The sequence below is a fragment of the Phalacrocorax carbo genome, chromosome 1, assembly GCF_963921805.1.
Source record: "Phalacrocorax carbo chromosome 1, bPhaCar2.1, whole genome shotgun sequence".
In the NCBI taxonomy this organism is placed as follows: domain Eukaryota; kingdom Metazoa; phylum Chordata; class Aves; order Suliformes; family Phalacrocoracidae; genus Phalacrocorax; species Phalacrocorax carbo.
In genome coordinates, this window is record NC_087513.1 from 80,054,328 (window position 1) to 80,073,974 (window position 19,647).

Sequence of the window (19,647 nt, forward strand, 5' to 3'; positions counted from 1 at the left end):
CCAAAGTGGATTGCTGAGGGTGTTTGAGAAACAGCCAATTAACTACTGCAGCTTTCTGGTTTTATATAATCTTGTGTCTTTTTGCAGTAGCCGCTTAATGTTGTCATCATTTCAATCCACTGCCACTAAAGGAGTGGCATTGTTAATGGAGGTGATATTGTCTACACATGCTGGCAGATAAAAAAAGGCTGACTGACAGCTGGAGAATAATGATAAAGGTTGTCTGTCTTAATCCCTCTGCCGTGAAGTTCTCTCTCGTGGAATGAGCACAGTTGCAGTTTTGTGGATGCTGAAGGAAAAAAAAAAAGAATGTAGGCAGAATGATGAATGGCCTCTTGTGATTGCTTGCATTCACCCTGCATTTTTTTCTGAATCACACTCTTTGCATGAAATAAGTCATATAAACAAAACAAATGTGCCTGTTAACACAGCTTTGCCTTCGTCTGTCAGAAATACTATCCCCAGCTGTAACCTTAAATATCACCTGTTAACATGGACTAAAATTTTCTTTGTTACTGTAAAACCTCATTTTCCCTGTCTTCATTAGTATATAACTGTTTTCAGACATCAGTGAGAATTTTATAAAGTAGCAATTTCAAGTTAATCCCTGCACTTTGCCCCATCCTTTCTAATTGTCAAGGCTGCTTCTAAGCAGAATTTCTTCCATCTGTGCCATTTTTCTGTCACACTTGATTTGAAGCTCTACATAAAAATGGTAAGAGTTGAATGATCAATACTAATGCAGTCCAGTTTCTTACCTGTTGTGGGGAGTGACCGCTATTCTTCCAAGGAACTAGTAGTGTCCTTCCTGCGCTGATCAGGCTACAAGAAAGAATCAGGTGTGGAGCCTATCCTTGGCAGCAGTCATTTGTCCTGTAGGTAGCTGACACTTGGAAGCCTGCACCCCTGCAAACTCTTCTCTGCCCCGCAAAGAAAAATGGAACTTGAGTTGCTTTTCATTAAACAATTAATCTAGGGTTTCAAGCTCTTCTCCTACTTGTACACCAGCTTTTCTTTTCCATTCAAAGTTTCTTGTTGAGAATTGTCACTTTAGCTCCCTCTGTTAAAGATTAAAATATTGTTACCTGTGTCAGAGAGTATTTCTGATATTGCCAGGGCCACTGAATGACTGTTTTCACAAACTCATTTTCTTTTGGCTTTGATCAGGCTGGGTCTGTTAAGAGTCAGTTTTTGTTTCTCGTCTGAAAGGCAGAAACTTCTTAAACTGGTCCAACCTGATCAGTTGTAACTCTACACTTAAATGGTACAGAAGCTCAGAGCTAGCATCACTAGCATCCTTGTATTTTGCTCCACATTTGGATGAAGAATGAATATATAGCACACGTTTATTTGCTTTTATCTCAGCTTTAATAATGCTGCTGTAATCTGTTATGCTTGTGCTGTTTTCATACACTGAAATTACAGGAATGTTTGCACGGTTAAATCTCATGGGAAGGGATTTTGACTGTGTCACCGTAAAGCAAGTTGTTTCATTGGTAAAGTCTCTACAGTCTGATTTCCTTTGAGATTGTGATCCTTGCCTTACTTTTCCTTTTCCTTTGCTCAGTAACCACAGCTGCCCCCTTTTGACTCCCTGAGCCCTGCTGATGGGTAAGAGAGAACCAGGCTGTGGCTCACCTTCAGGGACACTTGCAAATTCACCAGTGAGCAAGGATGCACACCAGCTGGCTGGTGCACTGCTCTCAGAGTACAAAAAGGGTGATGGAAGCCTCTTGCTTTCCCTGCAGGTGGACAGGTTAGTCCGATCAGCCCTAGATCTGTTAGTTCTCCAAAATGCATTAGCTTTATGACTGCCCTTGCAAATTGAGTTGGAGTTGGCAAAGTTGCTGGAGTTGGCTCATAAGTTGCTGGTGCAGGCTGACTGCAAACACAAGTGCATAAGCTCTGCTTCCCCAGCAAACCAGGCTGGTGATAAATAAGTCCAAAATGAGCTTCCCAAAGTCTGAGTGATTCTTGGTTCCAGTTCTACATTTTGAATCCATTTTGACCGGAGTCCGTCTAAGAGAGGAGACTTCTGGGTAACCAGAGTGGTTGAAGAGTCTGAAGATTGCTCTGTAAAGCTGAAATCAACAGCTTGCTTAGCTGGGATTTCAAAATTTACAGCTGTAGTATGTTCGTCAATGAAACACCTTTTCCTTCAAGGAGTTTCATACATACATGGCATGTGATACATTTCTCAATAAATTAAAGATGGATTATTTTCTCAGCTAGCACTTCTGAGATACTCTGTAAAGTATCTAAACTGAAAAAGTGGTTTCTGAACGTAGTATTAATTAAAACTGAATATTTGGTTGGAAAAAGTCTACCCAGGTGAGCTTGAAACCCTAATATTCAATTTTGATGTCTTTGGCTTGGAAATAGGAGCATTGCCGCTTATTTCTCACACAGCCTCTGCCCCTATAATATTTGGAAAACTTTCTCATGTGCTATCAGTTTTAAAGGCCAGCTTTTAACCAGCTGAAGATCATATATAAATTAAATGAGGATAAAAATTAAATGATGACTGCAAGTCTCTTTACATAAGCTCTCCTGCTGCAAGGAGAGCAGAAGGTACAGCAGAAGGTTTGGCAGCGTGGAGGTGTTTTACAGGTGCCTCCTCGGAGATATTTGTGAATAGAATGTCCTAATCTAAAACATGCTCTATGTTTCTTTTAAGCCAAAGCATTTTTATGTTAAGTTAAAATGATTTCTTCTGTGTGTGTGTTTGTTTTCCTTGTTTGTATCTTTATATATAGTGTGCTGCTCTCTTGCCCCTGGCTACATTTAAAAGCTTTAGAGAAATAAAGTGTGTTTTTATGGAAATTTAGAAGGATGTAATCCTGAGAACTAAGGTGAGAGTGCTACTGGTCTTGCAATCACAAGGAAATCCTGGGGAAAAATACTGGATGTAACGAATGAGTTACAGTGAGTGCTCTGTAAAGGGTGAGGAACGCTCTTATTTCTAGATCAGTGTGGCAGGCAGATGGTTGGGCTTTGTGGGGAGTTTTATTCTGTGCAGATCATTGTACCTCCCTTCACCAAGCAGGAGCTAGGCTGGGATGACTAAAGAGAGGTACCACCTTCCAGGAAGTTTTCTGTGTGCTAGTGATGAGGTTGCACTGATTTTCCTTCTGCATATGTGCAATGCAAGCTGGAACCATGCAAGGTTAGTGGTATCGTACATTCCGTGCATGCTCTGCTCAGTGACTTAGAAGTCACTGCAGTAAGTACATCCCTTACACTCTTGCAACTGCGTTAAATCTGTGGAGAGCTTTGGTAGACCACTGTAAGGGACATTTTTGATCAAAAATGTCCCTCCAGTGTCCTTTCATAAGCTGAACTTCCACGATGACGTCAAATACCTGAAATATAGTACTCAAATATATTTTAAAAGTGTTCAGTAGTATGAATAGATTTTTTTTTAAGGAAGAAAGAGATAATTATTTCCCTTGAAGACAAAACTCCAAATTCTTTGTTACCTTGATAGGAATTTCTCGTGACAGTTGACATGATCAACAAGCAGAAAACGGTCCTTGAAGACACAACTAGGTAACTTGGCCACCAAAACCAATGTCTGGCTGTCAGAAGCTGGCTAGTAATAGTGTTAGGAGTTGTGGGTGGCAGCCCCTGCCACTTGTTGGGGGTGATGAGCAGTGGTGCAGAGTAGTGGTGAAAAGGCAACGTGTCTATCATTGCACCCAGGACTGGAGCACTCTCGTGGGATGTAGAGAGGTGCTGTTGTAGGTTCAAGAGCAATCTGTGGAGAGCCACCCCTTTCTATACCACTCTTCATTGAAGAGTTTTGGAATAGCTCTTTATATGTCTGTTTTCTGGCCTATACTGTGGTGGCTGCCTTCTGTTGGTGTCCTACGGTTATGCACAGTTTAGCTCGAAAACTCAGTGCTTTCTGCCATAGGCTGGTGCTGACAGCACAGCTCCTGGTACGAGGGCCAAGGGCCACATCCCCAAAAGCCCTCTTCTTAAGGGAAAAATTTGCAACCTCAAGCCTTCATTCTGAGAAAGATGCCCTGGATTGACAAGAAAGACTAATTCAATAACATGGCAAGAGCTGTTTCAGAGTCTGCAGGAAGCCTGACAGCAAATCAGCTCCCAGCAGTGCTGTGAGTTAATTAGAAACTTGGGGCTACTCCTGCTGCGTTTATAGGTAACTGGTAAATAATCTGAAATCTTGATAACTCTGGATATCACTGAATCATTTTCCTTCCTGTTTTTGGATCAATATGGAGAGGGACATATGGCAGTGGAGAGGGTAAATCTCCAGGGCTGAAAAGAAGTGTTGTAGTGCCTTTGGAAATAAGATGGGGTAATTACATCCATCCGTATGTGGCCTCTGCTGTCTAGCTCTACAGTGCCTCAAAAAAATTGGAGTTCCTTGGTTGGTCCCTCCTCCCCAAACCATGGAAACAAAAGCACCTCTTACTCTTACTTGTAGATGCACTAGAAAAGCTAGTGTCTGGCTAGGCATGAGATGACGACAAATTAAATTATTTGGTGATGTAATTTTTTTTTTTTTCCCTATTCCTCTGCAAATGTAGGACCAAACCAAGACCTGGTCTAAAATGGAACACACAGGAATTACTGCTATCTGAATTTTATCCAGAGACTGGTTTCATGAGAAGACTGAAAGAAGACTTTCTGTGTGTTAGCAGCAGTGTAGAACAAATCTGTGTTTTAGTTCAGACTGCTCACCAGAAGGTGACATTTATGTAACAATCTTCCAGTAGGTGTGTTATGTTTTACTAGAAGCCAGTTCAAATAAAGCCAATGTAATCTATAATGGCCTATTCCACAACACTTGCTAGGTTGAAAAGAGCCAACTAATAAAGACATATTAACTTACAGAATCACTTAGGGGGCTAATAACCCTTCTTTTGAGCATATGGGTCTGGCTTTAATAAATGTTAAATCTGCTTTTTGTTCTTTTAAACAGGAAGGATCTGATATTGAGAAAGGCTGAGCACTCAGAATTTCAGCTAAAATCGGTGGCGTGTGTTCAACACCTTGGAAAACCAACTCCTAAATCAATGTCAATTAATTCCGAAGTCAAACTGGTTGAGCTGACAGTTGACTGGAAAAACTTGGGGGATTCTTAACTGGGCATATGGAAACTCTTAAGTCCAATTATGGGTGATAGCCACCTCTCTATCACCTCCAGGAAGCTGGCTGGAAAATAAGTTCAAGTGGTGTGTGTCTCTGCTTCTCACTACCCCCCATCCCTCAACTGGAAATGTTAAAAATATGTTTAACCAAAAATCCAGCTTTCTGCTGAAATAAGAAGAGGGGAGGGGGAGGGGGCATAATAATTTGACAATTTGTAGTAGCAATTCTCAAGTGCAGGCTACTTAATACCAAAAGTAAACAGCAGTGATAGAATTTCCACTTAATGGGTGTCTGCATAAATGGTAAAAAAAAATGTTTAATGTTTGGCACTGTATCATGTTCTTACATAGAAAATATTTGAGAGTAAAGGGCAGGTGGGCTAGAGATCCAGGAGTCCTCCCTCGCAGAACTGCCCCTTTGCAGATGGGGTTGAGATATGTTTGTGAACAGGGAGGTTTTGTTTGCTCAGTGCCAAACCTGCCCTAATAACTTCTGCCCATGTCTGCACACCGGTTTCTTCCTCACTACAGACATGCTCACGGACATGCACATGTACCCACGCAGGAGCAGTGGTCAGCATCCCTGGCACCTAAGCAGCCTTTCTGGGTCCAGGGGTGTCTGCCTCAAGAACTGCGTGAAACTCCAGGGGCAGCCGCTGGCTATTTCCACATTAAATTATGTTTCTTCAAGGTGCCTTTTTCTGAGCGGTGTTGCTTGCTTTAGGCCTAAAATTCCCTCACCCCTCATTCATTTTGTTGTTGTGTTAGGTACATCACTAAAACGATCTGTTGGCAGTGAGGATCTGTGAGGGAGCGCGGAGAGATTTGTTTATTTTGATCAGGCAAATCCCCAAGGGTTTCCCATGTCTTGCTTGGATAAGGCATGATCTTCCTCCTGTGTCTCTGGCACCTCTGGGGCTTTGGCAGGCAGGGAGGTACCTGGCAGTTGGTGCTATCAAACCCATCCATCACTTTCTTACAATGATGGAAGGAGTGTAAAAGGTTTCTCCTTGCTCTGGTGCCAGGTCAGCACTTGCCAGTTTCCAAAGTCAACTCTAAGCATGGAGCCGCTGCCATTTCAACTGTCAAGCTGCCAAATACTTTCCATCTTCAGCATTGTTGTACCACGGTGTCTTCTTCAGCTCTTACAGCAAAAGCACCAAACTGCCAGTGGCTGGGGATCGCCTGAAGGGCTGGAGCTGTCAGGGCAGCTGGGAGAGCAGGGGAGCAGCCTTTCCTCAGGCACCTCTCCCAGAAGCACGGTCTTCACCAAGACGTGAAACAGGTCACAGCTGATGGGATAAGGGCTAGAGAGGATTTGCAGGACTTGGGAAAAAGGGAAAGGAAGGAGCTAGGAGCGGCCCCAATGTACAGGCATATCACTGCTCCTTTCACTTGTGCAGTGTGGTGAAGACTGGCTTTTCAGACCAAGGGTTCTGTCAGCTAGCTGGCAATTTAAGCAGTGGGTTTCTTTTGATTGTTCTGGATTTTTTTTTTAACCATACTGAAAGCGGCATCATATGGAAGTAGAAATCAGGAACATTTATCAGTGTAACTGCATAAATGGACAGCTGTACAGGCAAATTACTCCAAGTTCAAACGCAGCTTATGTTACTAAGAATGTGTTTTTACCAGTATATTACCAGTATTTTACCAGTATAGTTTCGGATAAAAGAAGCTATACAAGCAGAGTCACGCTTACTCTGACACAGCTGTGACTGGGCTTTTACTGATATGGAAAGGTAGTTTAAGAAAGGCAGCCTCCAGACTTCATGCGTAGTTGTGAGGCTGGTTAGGCCCATGGTTTCAGGGCAGAACTGCCAGCTGTTTCAGCCCAGGGACGTTGTGTCCCTAGCTGTTATGTCGTGAAGTCCTGGACTTTTCCTGCCAGCTTGTATAGTTTTATGGCTTCTTGGAGGTGGGAAAACGCAGTTGAGTTCACAAGAGGGAAAATTGCACAGAAATCTGTGGTTTCACACCTGCTGGTATGTTCTTTGGGTTTTGTATGTGAAATGACGTCTGGCAGACTGCAGGAGTGCAGCATGGTGCTAGCGCCTTAGGGGTGAACTGCCTCTCTCCTTCCCATCCTTGTCAGCAATGGAGCAAGCCTGAAGGCAGCAGCCCCTGCACGTGGTGGCTGCAGCAATATTTTCCTTCATGATCTGTAATGGTCTCAGACTGCTCCTTACCTGAGGGCTGGAAGCTGGCTGTGCACAGGCAACATCCACTGGAACATCTTTGGGGTCCAATTGTACAAGGACTCACTGCCTACAGCCTCTCTGAATACACCTCAACAAGACAGTGACTGTTACGGCTTGTGCTGTCTGTGATGCCCAGGTAACAAGGCTGCCTCATGCACTCCCATTCACGTAGACTTGAAGGAACCAGTGTCCTGGGTCCTTCTGGACTCAGACCTCATGGTTACCGTGGGTAACCATGACCCTGTGGTCCTCTGCGACCTTAGGACTCATCCTGTTCAGTCCTGTTTCTTTAATAAAACTACTAACCAGAAGAACAACTGTTGGGTTTCAGTCTTGCAACCCAATGTTAAGAATAACATTGCAAAGTTTACCTGGCCTGCTTACCTAGACCTGATTTTATTGTGTCAGAGGTAATTAAGTGGCAAAGAAAAACTAAGCATACAGTGATGTTTCAGGGAGAAACAATGTGCTCAGAACAGGAACCACACAAGAAATATTGTTCATGTCTCATTTTCAAGGTCCTCTCTCCTCCCAGTTTATGGGAATTTTTGCTAATGGCTTTATGGAGAAATATCAGATCCTTATTTAATGGGGATTTCTGAATTTGTGAAATACATACCAGATGCGTTCCTGCAGTCAGTAAGGGTTCTTACAACTATACTTTGTGTGGTAGAGGAGGAGGAAGGAGGTTTTCTACCATACATGCAGGAGTATTTCTCAACAAAAGAGTTTCCCCGCCCACATTGCCAACATGAGAGTCTCTTCAGAGGATGTCAGCTTGGTGTTCCACCACATGTGTGCTTCTGCTCCCTGCTGACGGGAAAGGGAGATGCTCAAGCGTGTTTAATACACCCTGTAGTACTTGCTGCTCTTGTTCTATTAACTTTCATTACTGCAGCACTTTCAGGCCCCAGACCCCAACAGGAACCCAGCTGTGCCACATCTGCTCTGAAAGCAGAAGAAAAGGCTAATCCTCCTCTGAGGAGGTTGTGGCTGAGGACGTCTCTTCCAAACATACAGCGGGGAGCTTGAGATTTTGAAAGAGGAGCATGTGGAGGGATAGCTGACACCTGCAGGCTGTCTTCTATTGCCTAGTGCAACACCCGAGATCAAAGAGTCCACAGCGCTTTTAGGATAACTTGAGTGTGAAATGCCTGCTGGTAGTCTGGACTTCAGGATGCTTGGTCATGCTCTGGCGGCTACGTCAGGGTGCTCCAAGGAGAACCTGGTCTGGAGCCGGTTGTGTGCAAGAAATTACTGATTAGGATGAGACTCTTCAGTATAGCTGCACAGAGAGACTGGCACAGAGAGAGTGGGTGGGGATCAACTATTCACCATCTACTGACTTTGTCAGGCCTAGTTGAGAAGCAAATAGAGAATAGGAAGAAAGTGCTTAAGATCCTCAACTGAAAATAGGATAAATCCTTGATTCCCAGGCAAAACTCTCCTGAAATCCACTCAAATGGGGCCTGAGCAAGCAGTGTGGGGCTGCTTGTCCTGTCTTTGAGACTTTGTGAAGAGGCCCATTCTGAACCTGCTCCGGATTTACTGAATGGCACCACTTTTTGGGAGCTACCCTGGGAAGAGTGCTAATTCTTAGCAGCAACAGCTAGGGGTTGGAAGGAGGTGTCAGGAGACCTCTCTGTAGCTTCCCTGCTTCTTATGCTCTGTCCTCAAGCACCCGCTGATGGCTGCGGTCAGTGATAGGATACTGGGATGGACAGACCTCTGGTCTAAAACCTGTGTGACTCTCCTGTTGATGTTGTAAGAATACAAAACTAGAAACCTTCCTGGGTGATGGGTACAGCACCTGGGCTGGACCTTCCACAGATCCAGCTCAAGGGAGGACATTGATACAGCAGCTCAAGGGTAATTCACCAAAGAAACACTAGTGCTGACCTCACTTTGTGGATAAATATTTACCTGTGATTTCTGAGGGTGTGCTACTGTTTTTTCTGGGCAATAATATGGGAATTAAGAAAATAAATCATTATTCCACAGGTAAACCAAGTCCAGTTCTTATTAAAGAGGTTGATAATGGGGTGGGGGGGAAGTCTGTCTGTTTCAGGAGCCACGGTCGGTCCTTTTGGGTCCTTTTCTCCCTGCGCTGGCAGAGCAACAGCAGCAGGAGCGGGCTCCACTGCAGCCACAATGTCCTGCCAGCTTGTCTCCTGCGGGACACCAGTTGGGGACCTATTAACACATGCAGCCGTGGAGGATGCTGCCAGGCGAGCATGTGACTGCCGAGCAGCTTTTCCTGCTCCTGTTTGGGATCAACCACTACTTGCTGCAGGTGCCACAGCTGTCCCTCAGGAGGGACTCAGGCCAGGAGGCACAGTTAATTTAAGAGGTGAGGAGGCCCTGGGTGCCTGGTACAGCAGTGGCCCCTTTTGATCAGCAGGTCTTCTCCCAGGTGGTGCCCACCCCTGGCTTGCTGGTGGCCGCAGCAGGCTGGGTGTAGAAGCAGCTCAAGCGGATGGGGGGAGGGCAAGACCAAGGTGAGGACTTTGGCCATTTGCACCATGAGACCTCTGGAGGGGTGCTGCACCGAAGACGCAAAAGCATTCAGCAGTGGCCTGATGCTGACCTTTCTGGGGCAGTGGGAATATTACCACTGATGTTGGTGGGCTCAGAATGATGCCAGCGGTGCCCACGTATGGACATCTTGCCTGTGGGGTCTGAACAAGAAGGGAAACCCCAGGGCAAAAGTATTCCTAAGGATATAAAGAAAGGAAGTATAGATGTCTTTGCGTGGCTTTTGCATTTACACAGGGCAGCCAATGTACAAGGATCAAAAAGAGCAGTGTTTTTCCTTTCCCTTTCTCCCCTACACACAGGGAGCTTGAGAGCTTTTCTGTTCTGTAAAAAAAAGATGCTCGTGATTCAGGGAGAGTAGTTCCGAAAAGCAGAATGTAACTGAAATGAAATAGACTGGACACATCAAAATCAAGGCATTTAATAAAATAAACCATTTTATTTTCATCCCTAAAAGTTGTGTTAAAAATATGGAACTGTAGATAGGCTCAAAACGGAGAGAAAGCTTCTTGCTCTGGGGGTACGTTGTAATTTTTCAAAGCAATGAAGGCAACTAAACAAAGGTATTTGGGGGATTGGACTGAATAGGCCAGGCAAGCTTTTTTTCCTTGGCTTCTCTGTTAAAAGCATCATAGATAGATTCTTTGGTGACAGTTTTGGCCGGAGCTGGGATTTCTGCGATCCCAACGTGATTTTTTTTGGCTATCCTGGAGCTGGTGGTGATGGTGTATGCATTGCTTCTGTAGCATTTCATGGCAGACATGCAAAAAGTTTCTTGCATGCCTCTTCTGAAGTTGGCATTATACACAGAGTAGAGGGCTGGCTTAGAGGCTGAAGAGCTGAAAGAGATCCAGGTGATGGCCAGGAAAACCAAGGAGCTCTTTCTGTAGTCTGTTTCCTGTGGGTGCCACAGCTGTACCACATAAAAAGGGAGCCAGGACAGGAGGAACACGGTGTTTAACATTAAGAACATCTTGATGGTTTTCACTTTTGTTCTTGGGACAATATTCATTGTCCTCCTGACAGTCATGCCGCCGGTGCCTATTCTCCAAATGTACTTGACGACCTTCTGGTAGAAGAAGATAATGAGGATGGATGGGATCAAAAACAGCACCAAGAGGTGGATGATACCGTAGATGGCTCCTTCCCAAGAATTGGGGAGAAAAAAGTTGCAGTGGTCATCACTGTTGGAGCCATAGAAGAAGAAAATGGGTGATGCAAAGGCAGCATCAAAAAGCCAAGAGGCCAGAATCATTTTCTTGGCTTTTTCTCTTGACACTTTGAAGCTCAGCGGGTAGACGATAGTGTAGAACCGATCCACACATATGGAGAGGAGCACGTATATCTGGACTCCCGGGGTGAGGTACTGTATGTACCTTATCACCTTGCACATTACATTCCCCAGCATCCACCTGCCATAGGTGAACTGGAGCAGCACGAAGGGCACGCTTGCCACACTGAGGAGAAGGTCTGCACAAGCCATGGAAACAACAAAGTAGTTGGTGGTGGACTGTGTCCTCCTGCTCCTGTGGATTACTAAGCAAACAAGGGAGTTTCCAAAGACAGAAACCAGCCACAGCGCTCCCAAAAGCACGCTGGCTGCTGCAATTTCCTCCGGCCTCAGTTCATAGTGCAAGACAGTGTGGTTCCTGCTTGAGCTGGGTCCTGTGGGTGACGCCGTCATCTCATAGCCAGAAGTGGGGGTGGAGGTTTCAGGGTAGCTCCTGTTGTGCAACAGGAGCAGTAAGGTAGGGAGGACAAAAGGACCGCTGCTGTTATCCATGCTGTGGGCAAACATGGCCACGCCTTTTCCTCAGGCTGCATAAAGAGAGAAGAGAAAAGGCTCTATTTAACGAGACTGTGTGAAAAACCTACCTTGACCAATGAAAGACAGTACGTCTAGGTAGTGGATTACTACTTGAAGTAGTGGATTTCAGAGAAAGGTTCGGAAATATATGGTGAGAGTAGCTGGTGCAGCAGAGGCCGGTAAGCTGTTGTGCAGATTTTTATTAACAGCCTGACCCTTTTAGGATAGGCATTTCTGTCCTCTGAAGGATAAATGTCCCTTTCACAGATAGAGGCTGAGGTGCAGGTTCAGCAGTGCTGGTGACCTGCAGAACTGCATGGGCACAGTATGACCCCTTGGCCCCAGAAATGAGCTGCACTTCCCAGTGTCCATGGCAGTTGCAAAAAACTAGACCACCAGTGTCCCTGCTCACTTGACTTGGGATGAATCTGTCAAGTAGATAGACAAAGGAGGTGTTCCTTAGACCGGGAGGTGGAATGGGAAGCAATATCTTCCATGTTGACAGCATCTTTGCTGATAAGGCTACTAGCAGCCAAACCCTGCTCCCATCCACTCATTAGCAACGTTGGTGTTAGTATCTCTAGTTTCCCTGAATCTTTTTGTTTCTGGACATAATTTTGGAAGGTAAGCGAGGCCTGCGTTTGAATGCAAAGGCAAGATGAGCCCAGTGGCAGGACTGGCACCAAGCTGGGTGGGCGCTTCTCACCATGAATCCTCCTCAGCCTTTCCAGAATGAGAAAATTTTCACGAGAGCTGGACGTTGTATAACTTAAAGAGTCTCTCCTGAACATCAATGCTGTCCCCTCACATTACAGGTGCCTCGTTAGTCACCTGCCCCATGAAAGGTAGCATTTCCCTCTGTCACCCTGAGAACAAGGTGGCACAAGACCCTCCCCGCCAAGACCTGCAGGAGAGTTTTTTATCAGTGGCTGAGTTCTGATGTAGAAGGAAAACTCTGGGGGAGAAGGAGGGAAATGCCCTCAGGCAGCTGGGAGGTGGGAGGAGCCTTTTGACTTCCAGCAGTTGAGCCTAGTGTGTTGGTTGAACTGTCACTAGACACAACTGCTGTCAGCTGTTGAGGATCTCTGTGCTCTGGAGAAAATCCGGGGAGAGGGTCAGTGTCCTTACCTTGGTCAAGGACCTCCCAAGCAGCAAGTCTGACTCTTCAGAGCTCAACCTGTGGAGTGTAGCCTATCCTCCACTGACCTGACTGCTCTGCAGGTCTGTGGGTGACCCGAGGGGCAGCTGAAGGGTTGCCATGAGCAACTGACAACAACAGAACAGAGTAACAGGCTGCCCAGGGAGCGTGTGAAGTCTCCTTCCCTGGTGACATTCAAAACCCGCCTGGATGCTGTCCTGTGCCCCCTGCTCTAGGTGTCCCTGCTCAAGCAGGGGGGTTAGACAAGATGATCTCCAGAGGTCTCTTCCAACCCCTACCAGTCTGTGACTCTGTAACACCACATTGAACCTCTGCCCACAGCTCTGCCATGAGGAGGCCCTTGCTCAGCTCTGGGAAGGGACCAGTCACCTTGCCTTGGCCTTGGGGTGTGTCAAATTTCTGAGCTCAGGAGTTCTCTGTTGGCATGAGCTGTGGGTTTGCAGGGGTGCAGGCGTTGCCAGATGAGGCCAAGCCCTGTTCTTAAATGTGAATGTCTCAGCTCACATTCCCCCACTCGCTCCTTTTTCCATTCAAGTAGGTCCCCTTCTTTGTTTCCCGGAGCCTTGTGGCCCTTCGTCCTTGCCATCGCCTGCACAGACATTGCCTTGCCTGGGCATTGATAGCACGGCCTTCCCGGCTCTGAGGCGGGTAGTGAATGTCACCAAATTGGTGAGGCCGAGGCAAAAAGAAGAGGTTAGGACTGGGTTTAAAGGGGATTATGGCTCTGTTAGCTGCCAAACAGATCCCCGTTCCAGATGGACAGTAGTTGAACCTGGGAGCTCTCAGTGTTTACCTCTCTAAAGTAGCACAGAGCAGGCATCCATCGTGGACTCCCATTGCTGTCTACACCACCCCTCCTTTAATGCTAACACAGTCTGTAATCCGTCTATGTTTGAGACTGTGTTTTTCACCTGCCTGGATGCTTGAGTGACCTTTGTATTTCTGAGCAAGCACCAAAACAGAGCTTCTGAGATGAAACTGTAGCTGGTCTTTTGTTTTGGGTTTGGTACACAGCTCAGTATGTGATAGCTATGACCTCCTGTTTTAACGAGGAGTGAGACAAGAATGGCTATCTTGCTAAACAGTGCTTGCAGTCTTGGATTTAGCTACATGGTTGGGTTGGTCCTAGGCTATCACCGGGATAAAATGTAAAAATGCTTAATATTAGTGCCTATGTATGTAGAAACACTGTGCAGGGGTCTGATGCTCCAAAAAGTGTCCTGTCAATCATGGTGTTGACATACAAAGCCTCTTACTCATTAGAAATATGAAGTCTGTTTCTGTGGGTATATTTTGTGAATGCTTAACTGCAGAATCTTTATACTGTGCAAGATAAAGCTGGATCTAATTAATGACCAGAAGATCAAAAAGTTCTTCCTAGAAGCCAGATGTATAAGTTCAAAAAGCCACCACCATCCTCCTGCGCTTTCCAAGTAATCCAAATTCCCAGCTTTGCTTTCTGTGTGTTTTTTTTTTTTCAGTGTTTTGCTGATGCATTTTGCTCTGTCTACTCTAACTCTGCATCTATTGCCAATTGCTTTCTCCTTGCTGCCTCCTTGGAGGGGAGCCTGAAAGCGCAAAGCTGCTAGATGAATTTGGGAACTTGCTCCTTGCGCTGTTTTGCATGTCATCCTCTATAATGCAATGCAAAAAAATAGTCAGATGTGGAAGAGGAAAATTGCCTTATGTGGTTAGAGATTTTTTTTTTCCTCACTAGCCTTTTAGACCCTGTACTCATTAGTTGTGCTTAAGATAACATCGTGTGTTTCACATGAACAGGCTTGGTGTAGAGTCAGCTCCACAGCACGGACATAAATTTAGTTTGCTTGAAAGTGCAGTGTGTTTGACCGTGTGGCACAGCTGCACGGACACAGCCAGTCTGCGTAGCCACAGCCGGGCTGCCACAGGACCCTGCTGTGCCTCTCCTCCGTGCCTTGCACTGTGCCCAGCCGCGGGCTCTGCATCATTGGAAAGTGGGTCAATGTGTGAATCCCCAATGCTGCTCCCAAAGTAGCTCACCTTATTTAGCAGCCCTTGCATGCAGGTAGTGTCTGGGAGCCGAACACATGGCTCGGGTTAAGTTGGACTCATAGCTGAAGCAGTCTGAGGCTAGTAACAAGTGGGTTTGTTTCAGCGGGGTGTGTTAAGCTAAGAATTTTGCATGGCACCCTCCTGTCAAAGTAACATTCAGAGACATCGGTAGTGAGACCCAGAAGTGGGTGTCATGGTGGTTGAGCTGTCAACTGCCTGCAAGGGGCACCATCTGCCCCTCGTCCTGTCTTCTGCTGGAGGGCTGTGCAGTGCTGCCCAGCCTGGCCTTTGCTGTCCCTTCATCCTTAGCTGCTTTCCCTCAAAATTTTCTTAGTAGTACATGATTCCTGGTGTCTCAGACAAGTCCTGTTTGCCTTTCCCCACCCTCCGTCAGGTAGATCTGCTCCTTTGGAGATACCGTGCCATCATCAGCTGTCTGCAGGGTATTTGGGCTGCTGTCTCCAGCAGAGTGGCAGGATTAATTGACAGTACAACCTGCTAAATTACATGTTAGAATTATCTGTAATAGAATAATACATGTGAAGCCTATTAACCAGATAGAAAAGAAGATTATGGGCTAATTTTCTTCCTTAACTTCCCTTCTTGCCATGCAGAAGTATGTGCCATTAAAAATAGCCAACTGCACAAATTAAGCTCAGTAGAAGAATAACCAGATGAAATCCCTTGACTGATATTGAAGAGTAGTGGAAGTCAGGTACAAGAATGAAACAACCTTTAAAGTATTCAGACTTGCTAACACTGTTCTCATGATATTTCTCCTGGTAAGCCAAATCTGCTGTCCATGCCTTTTCAGACCTGAGACATTTAGTTATGCAGGTGAGTAAACCCAAAAATAATTACAGGGTTGTAGCACTCAATTAGTATTTTTTTCTGTTGCATTTTGCCTAGAAGTCAGCCCAACCACTGTTTATCAGAGAATGCAGGTAATCTGCAAACAGAGTCATAGAACCATTTAGGTTGTAAAAGACCCTTAAGATCATCAAGTCCAACACTAAACCATGTCCCTAAGCACCACATCTACACATCTTTTAAATACCTACAGGGATGGTAAAACAAAAGTGGCACCAAACACAGGTGCAAGTAATACTACATTTTGTGATTCTTTCTTCATTAGAAAAATCCAAAGTCCTTCAGCCCACTGCCCACAAGATCCAGGTGAAAATATAAGTGCAATAATAGGGACTTTAACTACCCTGAGCATAGGGTTGCTCTGGTTGAACAGCAATTACTTGTTTTATTTTTTTAAAAAGTAAATGCTTTCTGATTAACCAATGTGCTCTGAGAGTCCAGCATTCCTAGTCATAGAGAATTTTTAAATTTTTCCTTCTAATGGACCAGAAGCTGATCTCTGTTCAACCCTATTTTTCCTAGGTGGCACTGAGATCAGGATTGTGCCTTGATTTAGCACTAAGAACTTTAGTGTCTATGGTCTGGCATATCTTTTTCTTCTGTGAGCAAGTCTATTTTTTATAGTGGAGACTTAAACCTCTGCATTATGAGTAATGCTCCTAATGGCAACATGAGCATGAAAAGCTCAGCATATGCACCTCTCTGTATGGGTCTAGGATGAAAATAACTAGAGATTCTGTATCTTGCTACATTATGACTCTCCGGTTCCCATGTCCCTGTTTGCTGCATCATTCACTGAAATATTATTTAAGTGTTAGTGAACTGTTCAATTTGCAAATATCAGATCCATAAGAAAATAGTGATGAGCTCTTTAGTCTCCCTCTGCCTTGCAGGTCAATAAGCAGGTATTAGAAACACAAAAAGTAAAAATTGCATACAGCAAATATGTGAGGCCTAATGACATTTTCATTTAACAAAAATGCTTTTGTTGGATTTTTGCTTCAAACCTATACAACACTGAGCTGAGTGAAAGGACACCTCCTAGTAATTGTGAGTTATCTATGGATGCAGCAGTGCCAAAAATCTCGCTTTTTCTTTTGAACATTTCAGAATCCTTTTAGGACTTTGTATTTAAGTCCTTCAAGGACTTCCTGTATTTCTGTTTAAACCCCTAAATTTTGTGCATTTGCTTGGAAAAAAAAAGGGCATGTGAAATGACTCATAATCATCAAAGAGGGATTTCCTGGTGCCACAGTTCTTATTTTATGGACCTCAATTTGCAGTTTGAAGACCCAAACACTCCATTCTCAGGGACATCTCTTTGGGTTGATAACAAGGGAAACATATTCTTACTAACTCTCCAAAACAGATCTGTTAGAGAAGAAGTATTTGATCCATGAGAACTTCATAAAATCACTGCCACGTTTACTTTGCTGTTGCATAAAGCCCATATGGCATATTTACTATGTGCTTGCATGTTTGTTGTCCTGTCTAGAAATGTAGTGTCCATTGCAATTTGGAAGAGTAAAACCTACTAAGATTCACAAAGGAATGCAATAAATGGCTTTTAAAATGTTTAATCAAAAGAATAATATTTTTCCCAAACAGCTGTTTTTAAGGATTTAAAAGCTAGCTAAAGAAACAGGTAATCGTACATTGCTTAACCTAGCACTAGCAGAAGGTCTTTTTTTATTTAACATATTTTACCTCTCTTCATCATAACTGCAAAACAATAGGCAAGCTTTGGCCCAGCAAATTATTTCGAAGACATTAGGCTGGTCATTTACTCCATAAGCTTCCCTCTCTGAAGAATATCTCAGGAATAGCTGCCAGATTGGAAGAAGAATGCCTCATCTAACTGAGTTTAATCAACATTAGAAGTGGTGGTAAATTGAACGAGAATAGGAGGGCTTTTGTCAGAATGTAAGATGCTAGAAGGTGACATTCATCCCTGCTTAAATTCAAATTAACTCCCCTGTGCGTGCATCGTCTCAATTTCGTAATCCTTCTATAGAAGACCACAGAGTCTTTTAACCTCTCTGTGTTTCTTGCTATGCAGAGATGTCTGGGTACATATTGAGACCATTTAGTACTTCTGCTTCCAGTGGAGGAATGCGGATACACATGCTTTTGTAAGCACACGGATTCCCTGCCAGTTCTTTTCTCTGGTCTAGTGCTCATAAAAATGCTCAGCTATTCTCCCTGTTCCTCTTACGAAGCCTTTCTATTATCTGGGCGGCTCTTCTAAGCAAAGCCTGAAAATCTCTTGGGGTGAAGTGTGTTCTTCCTCGCTCTCTTCATTCCAGTGCATGGGGATAGAAGACATCTGCCACTCTTTAATCAGGAGAATGAAATGCTTTGAATGCAATAAAACTTTTAAGATCCATACCCATATTTCATACATTGCTGCCTGCTCCCTGGCTCTACCCGGCTGGTGGAGATTCCTGTTCTGCAGCATGGGTAGCTAAAGATGACTTGACTGGAAGTGTGGATAGGCTCTTTCATGGATGAAGCTCTCAGTGCCAGTGTGGTCTCAGATCAACTTATCGTAAAAGCTTCTGAATTGGACAGATGATGTGAGTCAATATACGTTATTGTATCTTGTATCAGCATCTGAGAGCCTAGCCTGTATTGCAGTGTGGGGGCCACAGGAGTAGGAAATATGGAAGGTATCAAATAAAGGAAGGAAATGCTCTTAATTTCCAGACATCTAAAGGATATATGTTACACTTGGCTACTGCATGAGCATGAGTCTAAACAAAATTTTTCTGCTGTATGCTTGAGGAAAGTAAGGGCAGTTATACAGTGTCTTTGTCATCAACCTTTGTTGACTCTTCATGTTCTTTCCTGCTTATTTTAATGAGGTATTAAAGCTGAGAACAAGGACATAGTAGTGCAACACTTGCTGAGATTGGGGACAATTTATATTTCTTGTAGTGGTTGCTTGAGGAGGAATCCTTTTTCAGCTTTACCCTATTAACTGAGCTTAGTAAGTGGTGAGCCACGCAATAGCTAACTAGGCCAAGAACAAGGTCCATCTATTGCTTCTGGGTCTATCAGCTCACATCTGGAGTAACTACTCTGGCTGCAGACCTGTAGTACTGGGTCTGAGGCCTGGCCCAGGGTAAATCCATGGGGCATGATTTTGATGAACATTCAGGGTTCAAAACCACGGGTTCTCTGTTGGCAGTGGGAAGGAGTCCTTACAGTAACCGTGGCTTCCACTTATACCCAACACCATGCTCTGGTTCAGGGACAGATAGTGATAAAATATGAGCTAGATTTGTGCTCACCACTACCCAGTTAGACACCCTCACCTCATCAGCGTCTGCAGAGTGAGGGACCAGCTGTAACTCTCTTCAACTACAGCTTATGCTGAAGCACGCATGCAGTTTGCAACCCTCAGATCTGTAGAGAGGATGACCTTTCTGAAGAGATAGGCAGGGTCACCTACAGTGAGAAATCAATCTTCCCGTGGCTGTTGGGTAGGGTCATCCGCAAGGCCCAGGGAGGACACAGCCTTCCTTCCACAGACCTGGGCTGTGCTGAATGAATTGCTGGGTTTGCCACCATCTTTGGACAGCCTGATTCTCCCATCTGTCTCCTCTGCTCTTGCCCATGGCCTAGTCTGGCTAATCATAGGAGACACATAGATCATGGTGCTCTGGCTACTACCTCGTGAGCATAATTAGCACAACACACTCTTCACAAAGGTACACAGTGGTTATGAGTCTCCTGTTACAGATGTAACTCTTCTCTGCCAAAGGAAAGACCCACAGAGTTTTAAGTGTCTCAGAGCTTTATTCTATCCTCCTGCTGCTGTGACTAGTAGGCAAAACTCTAGATTAGCACTGATCTAAAAATGATGGCAGAACCCAGATCTATGCCCAGTGTGACTGTGGGGGCATGAAAAAGTGGGAGCAA

General features: G+C 44.7%; 1 protein-coding gene across 1 annotated transcript; it reads right to left on the reverse strand.

The window, feature by feature from the left end:
- Window positions 1-10,296: 10,296 nt before the first annotated feature.
- GPR19 (G protein-coupled receptor 19) lies at window positions 10,297-11,672 on the reverse strand. Its single transcript, XM_009505553.2, has one exon. The coding sequence runs from the start codon at window positions 11,652-11,654 to the stop codon at window positions 10,410-10,412; it is 1,245 nt and encodes a 414-aa protein (XP_009503848.1). The 5' UTR covers window positions 11,655-11,672; the 3' UTR covers window positions 10,297-10,409.
- Between the last annotated feature and the right edge of the window lie 7,975 nt (window positions 11,673-19,647).